This window comes from Cylas formicarius, unplaced genomic scaffold (genome assembly GCF_029955315.1).
Source record: "Cylas formicarius isolate icCylForm1 unplaced genomic scaffold, icCylForm1.1 PGA_scaffold_3__17_contigs__length_32017465, whole genome shotgun sequence".
Lineage (NCBI taxonomy): Eukaryota > Metazoa > Arthropoda > Insecta > Coleoptera > Brentidae > Cylas > Cylas formicarius.
Genome location: NW_026844326.1, coordinates 10,781,161 through 10,799,033, shown reverse-complemented (window position 1 = coordinate 10,799,033; position 17,873 = coordinate 10,781,161). Strand labels below are relative to the sequence as shown.

Here is a 17,873-nt window from a genome sequence, read left to right as displayed (position 1 = left end):
GAAAACAAAACCGAAATTTAAAGGGTTAAAAATAGAAAGAAGCGGGTCCAGTCGCAGTCCCGTCTCTGAAAATCCTTTAGTTTATTCGGGAACGTCCCCAAACTTTTGTTCAAATTAACCGTTCTGCGGTTTTGGCGGAAGTGGGTGGGCGGAAAACGGGCAAGTAGCGAATCTAAAAGCAAAGTTAGGGAAAGCAAAGTGCGAAGGTCTAGTAAAACGGTAACGATTAAATCATTAAATATTTTATTATATACGATCGTTGTTATTATTTTTACAACCTTAAACGGAAAACAGTTGAATAACAAACAATAGGTATTTGTAAATTAATGGATACGAGTCCAAAATTTTCTAACAATTTCGTGAGACGTTTCGGTATAGCTACGGAAAACAGGTCCAACGGATATAATAGTCCAGGCTGCTATTTTACATAACTAAACAAACCAACGTTTAATTCGGCGTTATAAAATAAAGATTATATCATTTATATTACATTATGGAGACGATCTAAATTAAATATTTTATAATACTGACTGGACATGTTTACGAAAAAACAAACGAACAAAAGTATGCAAACAAAACTGTTCAGCCAATGAAATTGCCGACAAGCTCAGTTAAACGTTATCAGGTACCAACCTACGGACTAGAAAAAAAATGTTGAAAACAACTGTGTGAATCTATTTAGTATCAGACTATACACGGTGTTTCCTCATCGCTCAAACTCCACTCCGCTCAACTAATTTTAAAATTGAATGGGCTATAAATTTTTTTTTGAATATTGCTTCGTTTTTGAAATACAGAGTGTTGAAAAAATAAAATTTGATACGCTTTATTTTTGTTATTAGTTATTGGAAAACGATATTCCAGTAATTTTTGGAACACATAATTAAAATTAGTTCAAAGATCCTCAGTACTTTATCAAAATAATAAGAATTGTTATTGTTGTACCTCCCTTAATTATTTAAAGCCGCATGAGCAACTAAAATGATGGTTTAAGAGATATGAGAAAAAAGCAAGAAACGTAATTGGTTCAAAATTGATTTTTCTGTTAAATAAGATAAAAATATTCACTGCTATTAATTAGATTAATTCATTAATTATTCAAGTACTAAAACTCTTTATGATGACTACTATGTATAACTGAAATATCGTTTCTCACTAATAATAAAAAGAGAACGCACCAATTGGTATGTATTGAAAAAATTGAAAATAATTTAATACCAAATTTTCGTCTTAAGATTAAGTAGTAAAGAAGTAATAAGAGGTAAAAAAAATGTTATTATAGTTCAAATCTGCTTAAACTGCTTCATTAGCATTAGCATATGAGTTGTACCCCCTTAAGTTAAATCAATATTGGTATGGCAGAACTGAAATAAGTATTGACGTGGAAACCCCGACTATTTTAAATTTAAATATACAATTCGATGAAGTCATTATTTTAAAAAAAATCACAACCATACAGCTGTTAGATAATATAGTCGCTCTAAAACTGATGCAACGCTGGCGGCATTTCAATTTATTAACCAACTTTCAGCGGCCATGTCGATTGTTGAGTTCAACAAGGTCATTGGTTATAAGCGAGATTTTGAATCTCGGGCATGCGTTTGTTGAATGAACCCTCTCAAACATTTTTTCGAAGTTGCTTCATAAGTTCCTACATTATCGGCATAGTCTATATTTCTAGTGGTTTCTATGTTTTTTCTTGTCAGAAAGTGTCGGTTTTCCCGTATAAGTACCCACTAAAAATAAACACCGCATTATATTTATATAAAGGACTTTCCATAGGCACTCGGAATTAAAAAAGCAGGTAGATCAACATAAAAATCTATAAAAGGTAATGTCAGCACACCCTACAAGCATCAGCACCCACTTCCAGGGCGGAGCACCCCCTAGAAAGATTGGGGCCCTGCGGTGACGAGGGTGGCGATTGTAACGTTTAAGGTTATGTTCTTCTGAACTCTCTTTATCTACTGATAAATAATACGCCATTTTGTTTTTGGAAATTTTTGTCGCGTAAAAATCCTAACACCAAATCATTCAACATCTGGCCAAATGTAACTATTATTGGTAACTGTGTTAATGCTTGTGTTTGGGGGCACAGTGCTATTTGGCGGGTTCTCGACCCGATAACATTTAACTAGCTTCCCAATGTAACAAATCACTAGGAGACCAATCGAAAACAACCTTCGGTAATATTGCACGAATCATCAATCACCATAACAATAATAAAATTCTCATCACATATCTTCAATACGGCCTCCACACGACCGCATCTCCATTTTGCCCGGGACCTCTCTGAGCTGCGCTAGAATTCAGCACCCGATTATGCGCGTCGTCTTGCCTAGCTGCGGCTGCCGCGCATGTCCCGTTGTTGAGCAACAAATCACTACCGCCACCGCTCATCTGTCTCTGATGCGAGCTGTTCGATAGGTGATCCATCACGCTCTGCAAGTCGTTGTGGTGACCCTGCGGCGTGTGAGTGTGAAGCGAGTGGAAGTTGTGAGACTGATTGGCTGCCGAGTATAGTTGCGAGTACAGTAATCCGGGCAGTACCGGATAAATCGAGTTGTTGCAGTTACTCGACGCGTACGTGGTCTGCGTCATGTTCTGGTGAAGGTTGAAGTTGGGATTGTTCGCGTGATTCACCCCCAACGACGTCTGGGACGTGAGGATTTCGTCTTGGACGGGACTCTCGGCGGCACTGGAATTATCCGAGAGCGACCTCGGGCCGGACAATGTGAAGTCGCTGTGATTTGCTGAGTATCGCGGCACCAACAGGGACGTCGCGTGGGACGATTGAGCGTGATTGGCGTGGTTCTGCGACGAAACTAACCCCAGGTGCTGGTCCAGGTCGGATGGCGATGAATCGGGCAACACTGCAACGTAGAAGGAACGCCGTAGATAATTTTTCGCAGGTGATTTCGATTCGGGAAACACTTACACGAGCTCACCGATCCGGACGTGAAAGCCTCTTGAGTCGACGACTGATCGGGGGTTGCGCCGGAAAACCCCAGCGCGGGGGTATTGAATTGAGCCGTCGGGGCACCACACGATCCTAGTGTGCTCGGGGTGAAGTATGGTGAATATGCGCCGGCCGCGCTGTAACCCCAGTGGGAGTTTGTGGTGCCCAAACCGAATTGAGTCATATCTGGAAAGAAGAAAGTTTTTTTTCTATAGTTCAATGGGTAATAATAAAAATGAAAGTGAAAGTGAGCGCCAGCCACCTACACATTTGCAATAATTATTTGAAACCAAAAGAAAACTCTCAGTCTTCTCCACTAACTTGATAAAGGATATATATATATATATATATATATATATATATATATATATATATATATATATATATATATATATATATATATATATATATATATATATATATATATATGTATATATTCTCAATGGGAACAATGAGATTTTAATTGATTTTATCTGTTATAATAAGTAAATTAATAACATCTATCTTGTTCCTTATTTGAACCTTCTAGTATATTTTTGTTTACTTTCCTAAAAATGCGACATAGGATAATACTACGAATACGGCAATTCGTGTAGAAAAACCAACTTTTAACCCTTCAGGGTGAGTTTGAATTCCCAGAGGATTAATAATTCCTACTTATGTATATATGAAGGTTTCACGGAACGGATTTAATTCGGGCCGACTTCAGTTTATGAATCCCTGGAGGGACGAACGTTTTAAATGGAAACAAAACTCCGCCGCTACCGCTTGTAAACAAAATGTAAATAATTGGAACGATTCGAATCTTAACTAGATTAAATATTTATACTTATTTTATTCATTAACTTCTGCTCCGGATAGATTAAATTTGCATTTTACATTCGCTAGGTGTCGGGCAGTTCTATACAGTTCTGCGTACATGACGGAAAAGTTCACCAAAAAGCGAGAAATCATGTTTTGTTAAATTGTTTGCATATATGCAGTAAATCGCCACAAGCAATAACGTTGTTTGCAAAAAAGACAAAATTATGGATACTACACCTAAAGGAATGATCGGAACCGCAAAAAAATTGCAGGGTAATATACGCAGTTTAAAATATAAATGTTGACTGTTTAAGACTGTTTTAGGCGAATCAGTCGTAAACAAATCATCGATTTATACATCGTAGTATAGTATATAGTATATTTTATTGTTATTAAAATATGTCCTCCTACAAAGGTTATTAAAGGTGGTAGACAAAAACTTTTTACACCAAAGTTGTACAAGAGAACACTTCCAGATGCTGCAAATTGTATAAACAGATCATGGAAAAAAATTCATAATACTTTTAGAAACACCATCTCCACCTCTACAAGTTGAAGAAAGTCATTTTTATTGATAATGTGTGATCGTTCTTATTACATCGTTGTCAATGTGTTCGAACTTAAAAAAAAAAGTAAATTAAACTTAAACGTAAACGACATCAGGATTTAATTTGAATAAAGGTCATACATGATAGCCTATGAAATATTTCTGCTAAGGGGGAGAAACCACCTCGATAAGCCTCTTTGTGGTTAGTTGAAGTTTCAACAAACCTAAGTCTACCGAAACGAGGACGCACGCATGACGATGACACCGTTATAAAATAATCGTAAAAGTACTATAGCATCCGAAATCATGACATTTTTATACCGAAATAGGAAAAAAATCAGTGTATACCTACATACAGGTACAGGGATTGCGAGTGCTCGTTAAAACCCGTTCGATCGGTTCGTCACACACGTAACACGAGAGAGCGATTCCATCAATTCCCGGAAAAAACCTCGACAAAAAGACTCATAACCAAAAGCCAATTATCCCGAAATTAAAAATGAAAACTGCTTTTTTCGGGACGTATACCGCTAATTAACAAGTTAATGAGTTTGATAAAACAACGCACATAAATTGCTTTGTGATATATATTTCCGTTTCCGTTCCGAGATGGTCTCGGCGTTTGGACAACAATTTGTGTGTATTTGAATACCGCTAACAAAACAAACGGTCTGAAAAGCAAAGTAAAAAGCAATTAATTCGTTTTTGCGGCAGGGAATGGATTCAATAACACGTGGACAAAACGCAGGTTTGATAGGTTTTATAAAAACGGCCGGTTGAAAGCGTTTTCAGTGGCGTAGCGACTTTACAAATTTGAACCCTCATATTTTTTGTCAAAGTCAAAGTTGCATCTAAAATACCAGAGACAAAATTTTGTATTGTTAACTATAGCTCTTAAAAGTAGTAATCCTGTTGGATGTAAACATACTAAATTAAGATTGCAGATTTGAATGAACTACATATAAGAGATGGACTACGGAACTATTCATTGAGATAAGTAAATATTCAGCTGAATTCAAGCTATAACAAGAACCTGGGCTAAGGTAAACCGAACAAAAATTGAACCGGGCATATCTAATGGATTTGAAAAGTATATGATTATTTATATCTGAAATTAGGGAGTTAAAAAACTTTAGAGTCAAAATATGAGATGGTCGCTCTATATTATTTATTATACCGGGTAAGGTAAGTTGCAATTCTCCCTTTTTAACTAATATTCTATAGATTTCAAATATTTCAAAAGTTATTTAGCAGCATTCCTACAGAAACCTCTTTGCAATTTAATAAAAGGATCTAACCAATACCATCAGTGAACACCGAATTTACTAGTTCAATGTATATTATCCGCAAGTCATTTAACGACCATGACCTGAGCTGCATGTTTATATTTTGTAGGGACCATTACGAGCTTCCTCTTCATCATTTCGATATGTGGTTTCCATAAAAAAAAGCCGATTTACATTTTTTGACTGGCCTATTACTTGACATCGACACACCTTACCAGAAACATTTAGTAATGTAGATTTATTAACGTTTATTAGCGTGTTCTTTGTAACAAACCAACTCGGCTATATAGGAGAGCAGCAAAAGTAATAATATTTCCGCTCAGGCCTAATTTGTTAAAGCAATGAATAAATAGGAATTTTTTCGCATGTTTTCTAATTTTTCGATTACGTTCCCTTTTTCGGTTATTAACGAGTTGCGAAGCCATTTTTGTAACATTATTTTGAACGCAACATTATTTAGTTTTTGCACGCTCTACTGCACTTTCTTTTTCTATATTAAAAAAAAATGTTTATCGCATTTTGAAATATGAAAAAGATTAAATATTACTTTGTGATTTTGAAAACAGTGAAGCCGAAATATTTTTATTTTATTCAAGCTGTTTTTCTTTTGTTTTTCGCCAAACAGTGCTTGATAGCCCTAAACCCGAGCATACTTGCTATTATTTCTCACAGAGATTCACTTATTTATAAGAATAGAAATATAAAATGTAATTTGCTTAAAAACAATCTAAGATTTTTAATATTCCGTAGTATTTCTAGAGCCTATATATGTCTTTATATCTAAGGCGTTATTAAGTTCAAAATTTGTTCTTGCATTTGTTTAATAAATATTATTTAGAGATCTAGTGGAGTAATAACATACATAGTTAACAACCACGATGGTTACATTAGATTTTTGAGCTTTATTTTTGCAAATATTGTAAATATTTTGTAAATTAATTTAAAACGTCCAAACTGCAATATAATCATATGAATATCTATGAATATTAATTTCAACGTACAATCCGTTCGTGTTTGCTAACCTAACATAATTAAATAACAGATTCAAAATTCTATTCCGAAGCACTTGAGCAGTGTCAAAATTAGTTTTACCACGTGCTCCGCACAATGAAATCTGAAATGTGAGAAAGAAAAGGCATAATAGTCACTATATTTCATTTTAATTAATGAGGTATCTCTACATATGTATGTTAGTGGAATCATTGGTATTATTTTAAAAAATATATATTCAATATACCCGGGCTAGTTAAATTTATTAACAATTAGAACCTACATTGCATTTTTTGGTTATTAATTTTAATGCATAAATTTTGAATCAGCTATTTTTTTGTTGAAATATTACAAATTTTGTTTGATCGATATTTACATTGAGTTCATTATAATATCGTTAAAATAAGTAGAGATTAAGCTTAAAGCATTATTCAATGCCCTTTCCTCCCCACCTATTTAAACTAACACATTATCCTCACTACTTTAAACCCAACACAGATGCAGCACATAAAGTAAGCACAGTAGTGACTCCAATACATAACTCTAAGGTAACCCCGCACACCACGCACAAACTTTAAACTATTATAAAATTTTTCACCTGCAAAAAAACATAAACAAAATTCACTTACTATTGCAATTCCCAATGGGAGGCATCCGGAATCCCGACAGAGGATCGGACGTTGCAAACGGGAAGGGTCGCTGTCCGAAGGCGAAATGGAACTGTTGTTGCTGTCCTAAAACGGAAAATACTATGTAAGACTTAATTACTGCTCTACTCTAGCTTTGCTGTTAATGTAATGACGATAACTAAAACAATCGTCTACGTTGTAGGCCTTTAGGAGAACGTGTCAACTACTAGAGATGGCATAGGAATTCCAATGTTCAAAACTATCGAGAAATAAGTATTTCTAAATTGCTGAAGTTAAGTTATTTTAGCGTTTTAGTGTAACGTTGGAATGTTTTGTTAATGGCAATTTAAATGGGGAATATTAACACGCACGGCAGCAATTGAAAAAAATATATTCTACACAATAAATTGGGAAGTAGCGATCTTTGTCACGTTCAATGTGGTGTCTGTTCTAAATACGTAGTTGTTATGTTTATGTTAACTACATACGAAGCGTTTTCCAAATTATATGTTATATTATCAGCAAAGTATGGGATTAAGGTATTCTCTATAAAACTTGTATGTTTTAACTATACATTTGTTAAATTTGTTAGAAAAAAGTAAGGCAATACTAAGCAAAACTTTCTAGATAGTATTTGCTCCTTTGCTCGTTGCTGATTGGGCCTGAAATCGAGTTTCACTGACATTCGATAGAGCTAATGATACAACGTAACTTATAGAAGCTCTAGAAGAAAAAGGAAAATCAACATTTAAAGAAATTAACCCTGTTTTGAGTATACCAGCGAACCCTAGTCGTTTCTAGCCTAACTAGCAGCATCGTAAGCATCTTGATCCCATCCGGTATTCTATAGATTTATGTAATCTATGTAATACATGTAATATCATGCAAAGCCTGATAGAAATACTATACTTTCTAACTAACATATTTTTTTTGAGAATTCCAATATGACGCAAGACTTGAGCAATTTGACTTCAAATATTATTTATGCAAATCCAATAATCTACAAACTGGAAAATCATGCTTTTGGATTTACAACCGCTAACAAGAAGAATGCAACAAATGATGACTGCGACAGATTATTCAGACAATTATAATTGATTTAGTTTTCAGAACAGATTTTCCATGATTTGGTACGGCCAATCCCATCCTACAATTGGAAATTTCATCTTCATGTGATATGTCATATTCCTGTACCTAAATATTAAGGATTTTGAATTAAAAGTATATTGATTGGATTGAACGCTTTGAAAACTTTATGAGATGTTGTAAGTACCTATACTGTGCGAGTTTCCGAGTGTGTGCGAGGTCGTAAATGTGTTAAGCAAAGTTTTGATGAATTTCTTTATTTTTCACGATCAACGTAGTCAAATAATAGCAAAAGCATTCGTAACGTTTAAAAAAATGTATTCTAATTTACATCCTTACAAATGATAATCCATATGAGAAAGGATTTTTAATTATCTTTCAGAATAGATGATAGAATGTCCCCCGGGCATTACTGAGCAAATTTGTCAACATAAAAATATTTCGCGAAACCTTCGTAAACTATACTAGCTCTCTACGAATTCAAATAGGGCTGTAATAAATATTTAACTCAAACTATATTTTCAACAAAAAATACAGCATACGGAAAACGCAATAATATACAGGACGTTCCAATAAAAATATCAGAGCATATGCTACTTTTTAGTAAAAGCGGCAACCTCGAATGTCCAGAAAGATATCAGATGGATTGATCGGCCTTGCTCAAGTAACTAATAAAAGTTTCAGAACAGTAGTAGCTCTTGTTCACAATAATCCACCACCATCCACCGTAAATCACCCTGTATAATCTTTTATCTTCAGTTTGGGAGTAACAAACAAGGTGATCAGAGTATTGCGGTCTTACTAGTAAAATTAATATCTAATGAATATTAGTAGTTAGTTAGTTAGTTAGTATCTTTAATAAGGTAATGATTATTTCTGTTTAACTAAGTTAGCTAACAGGGTTATTTTTATCTTTCTTTAATATAATTTCCACACAAATATTTTTCAATAAAATAGATAGATATAGATACACCGATTTATCACAACCCAATTTATGAATTTCTACGATTATTACAATTTCAACAAACCATTTTTTTTAATTGCAAGATCCTTATTTTATCACGTGTAAGTCTCCAACATATACTATCACCGCCTTCTGCGAAAAAAGTCTTTAATTTTTATCAGACACCGTGCGACTAAAAAAAATCACTTCCAAAGCACTTTCCCGGCTTCGTCCGCTTGGCAAGTGCAGACTTTCCCACCCTAATTTAATACGTGTCATCTGGAAAATGTCCAGCTGTCGAAGAAATAGTCCCGCTGCCCGCTGCAGGAACCCCATACTCTATCCTGTCGTCCTGCCATGTCGGCTCCTGCTGATGGCAACTGCTACAGACGTTAATTAATATATACTCGCAGGAAACAATTAAATTTCCTGTTAAACTGTTTTCGTCGTCCCCTATGCAGTAATTATTTTACATGCTTCATTATTGCAGGAATCGTAATTTTAAATTTGTTTATTGAAAATTGCGTTACATTGGCTGCAATTGACGTTTTATTTGGAACTTTGCGCGTGCAGCGTATAAAAGAGAAAAACGTACAAGAGGGGAAACATCTATAGGGTAGCCCATCAAAAGCATATTACACAACGACCGCTTTTTTTGAATGCCGCAACTTGGCCATTTTTGCGGTAAATACTCATTATTCAAATCGGAATGGCTGTTAATTAAATCAAATCTGAATTTGATTATATGAGAAATACTCGCTCTCCAAACATGGTTGGCCAAATTGGAGGCTATTAAAAGAAAACTCTCGTTCCTACTGGAAATTTTGTCAGTAAATTCTGTATAAAAAAAGCTCTATAAAGTTTTTATAGAAACACGAAGCTTTCCATGACACAAAAATGACAGCAATTTACACCTTACACCTTATAATCTGACACGGAAAGATATGCTCCAAACAGCTAAATCACATTTAGTTGACCTCCTTTAGCAGTAACCAGAAGGAGCAAAAGGAAAAGAGAATCTGGAAAAATATAGTATTCAAAGTGTGCTATAGAGTTTTCAATCATATAATCCATGCTATCGGGTTAACGCCATTTGTCCGAAATTGTTTAACGCGTTTGATAGATAGGACTCCTAGGTCGCAAGCTAAGAACTTTTCAAAGATTGTATGACCTACTTCTTAATCGGATATGTAGCTGTTATACATGCAAATAATTCCTGCAGTAATCAAACTTTCTGTTGTTTCACAATTATTACATTAAATATATTACACATATTATTATATTACATTACATTATACTTATTCATTAACGATTTTTTTTCATGCCTCAGACCCTGCAATTTCTTACCGCCTGCTAGTGACCTAAAGATGTTTAACCTCTGGCAGGGCATAAAGATAGTCCTAAAGTTATTTCCTTTTTCTTAAGTTGATATTTTTCGTTCTGTTTCTCCAATGTATTCTTTGCTGCATATGCATGGAATGCTGTAAACTGCTAGTGCCTCAAACTATGTGGTCAGAGAAAATTTGAATGTAATGAAGGACTACTGTGGCGTAGCTTTTCTGTAAACTGAATGTTAGGTCTGGTTTTTTATTAATAAAAATATCTAAGAAAAGAAGAATTTAATGGGAAAACGTATGTTTAAATATGGTTTAGAAGTTCTCGGAGGGATTTAGAACCATGAGGTCAGCAATCGACGCAGAAGGATTCCAGAAGATGTGTAAGTACTCCCAACTAGCCTATGGAAATTTCATTAGAGAAATTACATTGATATTGTTAAAAACGACAATACTTTCGACCCCGGTCTTTCGTAAAACAACTAATCAAGTAGACGAACCTAGACAACTTAGACAGATAAAGAAGGCGCACAGCTAAAAGCCAACTCTCGTAAACTGTAATCTATCATCTTTTATAAAACATATATTAATCAGAGAGATTCTACGTGGAAACTAACCAACGAAAAATCCGAGAGTTTATAGAAATCTATAACCAACCTAACAATCAGGTCTCTACTTGTCACCAATATTACCAAATTTACCATTTATCCAAAAATCTCTCAACATTTTCGATCCGTCAAAGACAAAATACCATTTGAGATGCCAGGAGTTTACAGCATTCCATGCATATGCAGCAAGGAATACATTGGAGAGACTGGACGAAAAATATCCACTAGGCTCAAAGAACATGAAAGAGCTCTACGACTAAGTAAAATAAATTAAGTCATCAGCAGTTGCCGAACACAATCACGAAACCGGACATAAAATTTTATTCGATAAAACTAAAATTCATGCATGTAATCAATTCTTCTAGCAACAAAAAATACAAGAGTCTGTAGAAATACACAAGCAACGCAACAATCTTAACCGCGACTCAGGTCTCTACCTGTCACCAATATGGGAATCAGTCATTCGAGACGGTGTTTATGCCCCTCATTTAGCTCCGCCCCCCTCAAACAATATATAAGCAGTTACAGAGTAAAATACGAGCCAGTTTCGGTCAAGCTGTGAAGAAACTAACAGGATGATTGGAGAAACGTTAGAAAGTTCGACTTAACAAAAACCGACGCAGGAGGAATCCAGAAGCTTCATAATAAGTAACATCTACATTTTTTTTGAATATTTTTGAAATGAATGTTTCTAAATTATTATTGAGTCCAAATTCTCCGCCTTTTTTCTGGTCTGTATATATATAATCGGTCTAATGCCAAACCGGTTCAGTAACAAGCCGCGTGTCGAGAAGCGTAAGTTTGAACCTTTCTTAAGACGTAAATCATAAGTTTCGTCTTTCGAGTAAGGCATTAAGAAACCGCACGAGATGTACGCCGGATAACAACTTTCTCTGAGCTCCGTGCCGGCAGTTTGTTCGCAATTGCTCGAAACTTGCTGCAATATTAGTAACACTTAACCTTAAAAGGTTGCGTAGTTCTCTCGTAGCAGTTTCGCTTACATTATACGAGCGGGTTAGGAGGCTTTCGTAGAGCGACCATGCGATTATAATTTCATAAAAGCAAATATAGGGATTCCAGGCAAAGTGTTATTGAAGAATAAGTATTAAATTGATACTTGTGATGGCTGATGGATGATCGCCATGTTTCGCGAGAGCTCATTTTTTTAAGTATTAACTAGCATTTTGCTGTATTGTCGACATTGTCTTAGGCGACATATTACATCTAAATAGAGCGAACGCATCTAGAGGGACAAATTTTTTTCTTTACCGCCTCAATCGTTTCAAACCTCCTGCATTTCATGGATTTCTTGAGTTTTTGGAACTGGAAAAAGTCGCCATATTCGGTGAATATGGTGGCTGAGGTTGTGGTTTTGTTTTTGACCAAAAAGTTAGACACAAGCAACGATGAGTGAGCGGGTGCATTATCGTGATGCAAAGTCCATAAATTGTTTTCCCATAATTCCGGCTCTTTTCTTAGTACCGTACTTGGTAAGAACTCTTAATGTACTACGCCACCATAATCAAAGAAAACATTAAGCAAAACCTTGACATTTGATCGAACTTGACATGTTTTTTCCGCTCTTGGCTAATTTAGGTACTTCTCTAATAGTGATTGGAAGATTTTTCAACAGGATTTGCTGGATCGTCATCGGCGTCTTCTGGGCCATTTTGGAATAGCTTGTATCATTTACATTTGCTTAATGAAGATTCAGCATATACCATTGTCAACATTTCAAGTGTTTTGCAGCACTGTATTCCATTTTTATTTTATATAAATTTCTTGTTACATTTTTTCTTGACAGCAGAAAATTGCTGAGCACACAAGGCACGTTTAACGCTTCTGTCTCACAAAATAAAAACAATTGACTGAATCTGTGAACATATGTTAGGGACATGTATCCCAACATAACAAAAAATATATCGAAGATCGAATGTACGTAGCCCGCATACAAAAGTAACATTACTTTTTGAACACGCCTCGTATTTTATGTTGCCTATCTCGAATTTAGCTGCGTGTTAAAAATGTTACCGGAACAATATCTAATCAGCGAAAATTCTGCGCATCCACAAATAAAACGAAATACAGACTCAAGTAAAATTTTTGTTCACTTTTACACTTCGCAATTACACTGGCTTGCTATGAAAGGGCACAGCAATTCTTGTTTTGAACCAGTAGGACTTTTCCTTCAATGCAGAAATTGATAACGGCCCTATTCCTGACCGAAGCATTATCGGTAAAATATTACAATAAACTATCCCTCGCACGTAGGAAATTCTTGAAGTTAAAAAGAGCTTTTCTGGAATTACGTCATTTTTGATTATTTTTGTTTGATCCATATCAACTGACAATGACAAATATTTTTTTATTTATAAGTCAATGCCTGTTTTGGTTGTGTCTTTCAGGATATATTCGTCAAATTTGGCATTGTTGTAACTATAAAATTTTGCAAGATACCGCGGAGATATAATCAGCAATCACAGCTAATGGAAAAATATTCAACTAAAAAATGAACCTTCCGCAAATTGATAATGTAATTGAACGAGCTTCAAATGTAACACAACTTAGCCATACAACAATCATAAATATTAAGAAAAGATGAATAACGAGCCTTTACCTCCAGAATGTCTCAAAAGGAAAAAGAGGTTGTTAAAGTTGTCATTGTTTAGAATAAAAGGATTCAACACAGTTAAAAAAACCTTAATGCAGTTTATCAAAATAAACTTAGTGAAAAATATAATACGGTAAAATTAATGCAGATCAACGGAACAATGCAGTTGCTTCGTCGAGAGTTTTTAACCAACTACCTTCAAACGGTCCTAAAAAGTATATCATAGACCTATGTGGTCTATATAATTCAGAAGTATCAATAAATCAAAAAAAGCATGAAAATAACAGCAACACTTATAAATAGCAAAATGTGTAAAAGACACACATGTTAAACGACCATTTACAAATAATACAATTTATGAGTCTTCATAAATCTCAACAGAGGTAAAAACAAAAGATTACAGATTACTTGAAAAACATGATCTACTGCATGTACGGGGAAATGGAAATGGATTAATTCACAATGCAGACTTTGCTTAACTCAGCAGCTCACTAAGAAAACAAGTAACATGTATTGAATTTAAGTGGAAGAAATCAAATAATAGAAAATAACTACTGGATTTACCTCACGGTAGAAATGTCTGGTTATGAATCAATAGCTAATAGGACTTTATCCTTGGTCTGAGAAAAAAAACACAATGTTTCTAGTCACTGACAATTGACGCACATGTAAATTGAGACTCGCTAGTAATTTTCCATTCAATCACATCTAGACATCTGCACTTTTTACATAAAATGCGAATCGAATCGATGTAGAGTACGTTTTTCTCGATTAGTCACTTGGTTACATAAGTCATTTATTCAGTACAAAAAGCTTGAGCTTAATCTCGAAAAAAGTAAAGATTTTTCTTAATAAATAAAAAATCTTACTGAAGCACTTTACTGAAGCTAACTCTAAATTAACAAGAGCTAAGGACTGGTTTACAAAAAAATAGCTTAACCCTTAACTAAGAGAAAACAGTTTCTACAATCTTCTCTCAAAAGCACATCTACGAAGTAAATTAGTGCAAAATTCTTGGGAATTCAATTTAGACTCCAAACTAAATTGGTGTCATCACACAGACCAAGTGGCTCAAAAAATCTCAAAAATATTTTTCTAATACGTAGTCTAGTAGCCTGTAGATTGTAACATATTATTGACAGCATATCATACTCTAATTGGCTCCCATTTGTTTTATGGTCTGATAGTTTTTGGCCTACAACGTAGCGTAATTAGAATAATCACAAACCTCAAATACAAACAGAATGTTAGATCTAAATTTTCGGAGCTTAAAATTCTGACACTGCCACTTATGTGTCTAGTTTACGATTACCGGAATGTGAATAAAGTTCACCCCTACAAAACACGAAATAGGGACAACCTAAGACCTGATTTCATTCTTCTTAATGCGAGTAGGCTAGGTTCAAATTACTACTGCATTCATTATTTTAATATACTTACGGCCGAGAAAAAACAACTCCCAATAAACAGGTTCAAAAACTTAGTCAAAGAAGCGTAGCTTCGACAAAACGAAACCCCACGCACGTTTTTTAAATTTAAATCGTTATCAAGCTTACCACTAAAAATACAGTTTTTCAAATATTTTAACGCCCCCACCCTTATTATTCATATTTCAACTTTTGAGTAATATTATTGACACAACACCGCAAAAAAATCGTACAAAATCTATCTTTGAGGTTAGGATACCACGAGGGATTTAGCGGAACAAAAGAAGAACAGAAACAAGTCTTAATTCGGGAAACTGAAGTTCCCGGAAGTGAATATTCATCGAGCGGAATTTCCCTAAATTTGCGAGAGGATCTCTCCAGAATCGAATTAATGAATTTGAATTGGTTGATTAATTAATTAAAACTAGCTCACCCCGCGTCTATTTCAAAATCCCATCGAACTATTCTGCCAAGCATTCTCCATTTACATCAATTTGAGATTATTACAGCATATGTCAGTTGGATGTACCCCATTTCTCTTTTCTAAATTAGTACTGTGCCATCTGTACGCATATATCGTTCGGCGAATTCCGATTCATTTTCGATGGGATCTCTCCTGTTCCCTTCAAGTAGTATTTATGCATTCGCGTGCTGACCTCTGCGAGTTTAAATGGAAAATTTAACTCGCGGATATCGGCTAGAAGCGTAATTTGGAAATACCTTTGACATTGCTCTGTAGCTAGCAAAAAAAAAGGAAAAATTTTACTACACAAAGGGATTTTAAGATTTCTTTGTTATAATTTTCGGAGTCAACTGATCAAAAAAAAAACCTGCATGGATTTAACATCATTTTCAACAGAATTACTAGGAGGAATGGTGACCCAATAAGTAGCGCCACTACTACATTAAATTGTTGTATCTGTTCCAAGATAAACTAATATTTACTAGCAAGATGAGAGCTGAACAAAAAGATCTGATAATCTCCTATAAAACGCGCTTAAAAAAAACCTTTTTGTGATGCCACAGGATACATGATTTTTTATATTAAATGCAAAAATAAGACATGCGCATGAGTTTTAAAATATCTGTAACCTACCTTTGGACTGAGCCATAGACAATAACAGCGTAATTACAATATGGCCGGATCAAAGACTCACATAACTATATTTTTAATGGCTGTTCAAGTGTATGGTTTTATATAAATTTCTAAATAATTTTTCTGTTACAAATTTGAAAGGAATCCATGTGAATAATCACATCTCTTCCATTCTCAATCTCCTTCAGAACTTCTTCAAAATAGGCATTGGGTTGGCTAAGGTTCTCCGTTGTCATTGCGTTTTATGGCTATATATAAAATTAGACCAAGGAAACAAATTTAACAAAACTAACCAAAACATTTACGTAAATTAAGCTTTACATGTGAAACCTTCAAAAATAAATTTAAAGATCGTCTAATCGATGAACTGAACTCTGGGCTTTCGTGATAATTAGTGGGTTAATTCTATCTTTTGTATATTGCCCACTGATGCTATGCTATTAATATTGTCATCTTGTAAATACAAAATAATATAATGTAAATACTGCTATTTGATTCTAGGTTTAGTATGTTTTGTATTTTGTAACTGTAACTAAATATTATTGTTGATTGTTGATTATTACGACACTTAATCATTATTAATGAAATATTTGTAACTCATTTAATTTTTATTCGTCAAGTTTTATTTATCTTCAACCGCACGGGCAAGCAATTTAACATGACTATCTCAGCCCAAAAAACGAAATGTATGACCACATCAAAAGAGCCGCTCAGATGTAAACTGGAAGTGGACGGGCAAGTAATTCAACAAGACATGGAGTTTAAATATCTGAGTATTGACATTACCAGTTATGGAAATGTGGAGAACGAAGTGAGGCAACAGGTAGCAAAAGCCAATAAAGTGGCAGGCTGCTTAAACGATGTAATTTGGCGAAACAAACATCTGAAAAAACATACAAAAGTACGAGTCTACAAAACAACGATCAGACCGATCATGACATACACGGCAGAAACAAGATCAGATACCGCAAAAACTAGACGACTTCTGGAGACTACGGAAATGAAGATTCTCCGCCGTATCTCAGGAAAAACACTGCTAGACAGAGAAAGAAACGAAAACATCAGGCAATCGTGCGGAGTGGACAACGTGAACGACTGGGTGCTCCAAAGAAAAAGACAGTGGAATGACCATATTAACCGTATGCAAGATGGCAGACTAGTAAAAATCGTTAGAGACAAATTACCAGACGGAAGACAGAGCGTGGGACGACCGAGAAAAAGATGGAACAACGATCTCAATCCAGGTTGAGAGGCGACCGATGAAGGAACAGACCATAGGCCTACTATAGAAGAAAGAAGAAGAAGTTTTGTTTTGCCTTCGCCAAGTTAAAAATAAAGGCCATTTTATTCTTATTCTGCTTATTGGGAGCTAATAATGCATAAAGTTAGAAAATCGAAGATTTTTTTTGGAAATATGAAATATTTGAAATCCAATAATAATTTTTCAAAACTTTTTGACAAAATGACGAAATGATCTCGTGACGTTATAAATGAAATTTCTGTGTAAGGTTATGCTTTGATTTAAACGCGTTTTCAAATATGATTGTAAGGGG

At 34.8% G+C, this 17,873-nt stretch overlaps 1 protein-coding gene across 1 annotated transcript in view; it reads right to left on the bottom strand.

Annotated features, from left to right (window-relative positions):
• Positions 1-260: 260 nt before the first annotated feature.
• LOC132699898 (runt-related transcription factor 3) overlaps positions 261-17,873 on the bottom strand; it is a 48,764-nt gene continuing 31,151 nt past the window's right edge. Inside the window, exons 3-5 of the mRNA XM_060666874.1 lie at positions 7,216-7,320; positions 2,939-3,145; positions 261-2,873 (exon numbers count right to left, since the gene is read on the bottom strand). Coding sequence (XP_060522857.1) covers positions 2,245-2,873; positions 2,939-3,145; positions 7,216-7,320 — 941 coding nt within the window. The 3' untranslated portion in view covers positions 261-2,244. The remainder of the gene's footprint in view (positions 2,874-2,938; positions 3,146-7,215; positions 7,321-17,873) is intronic.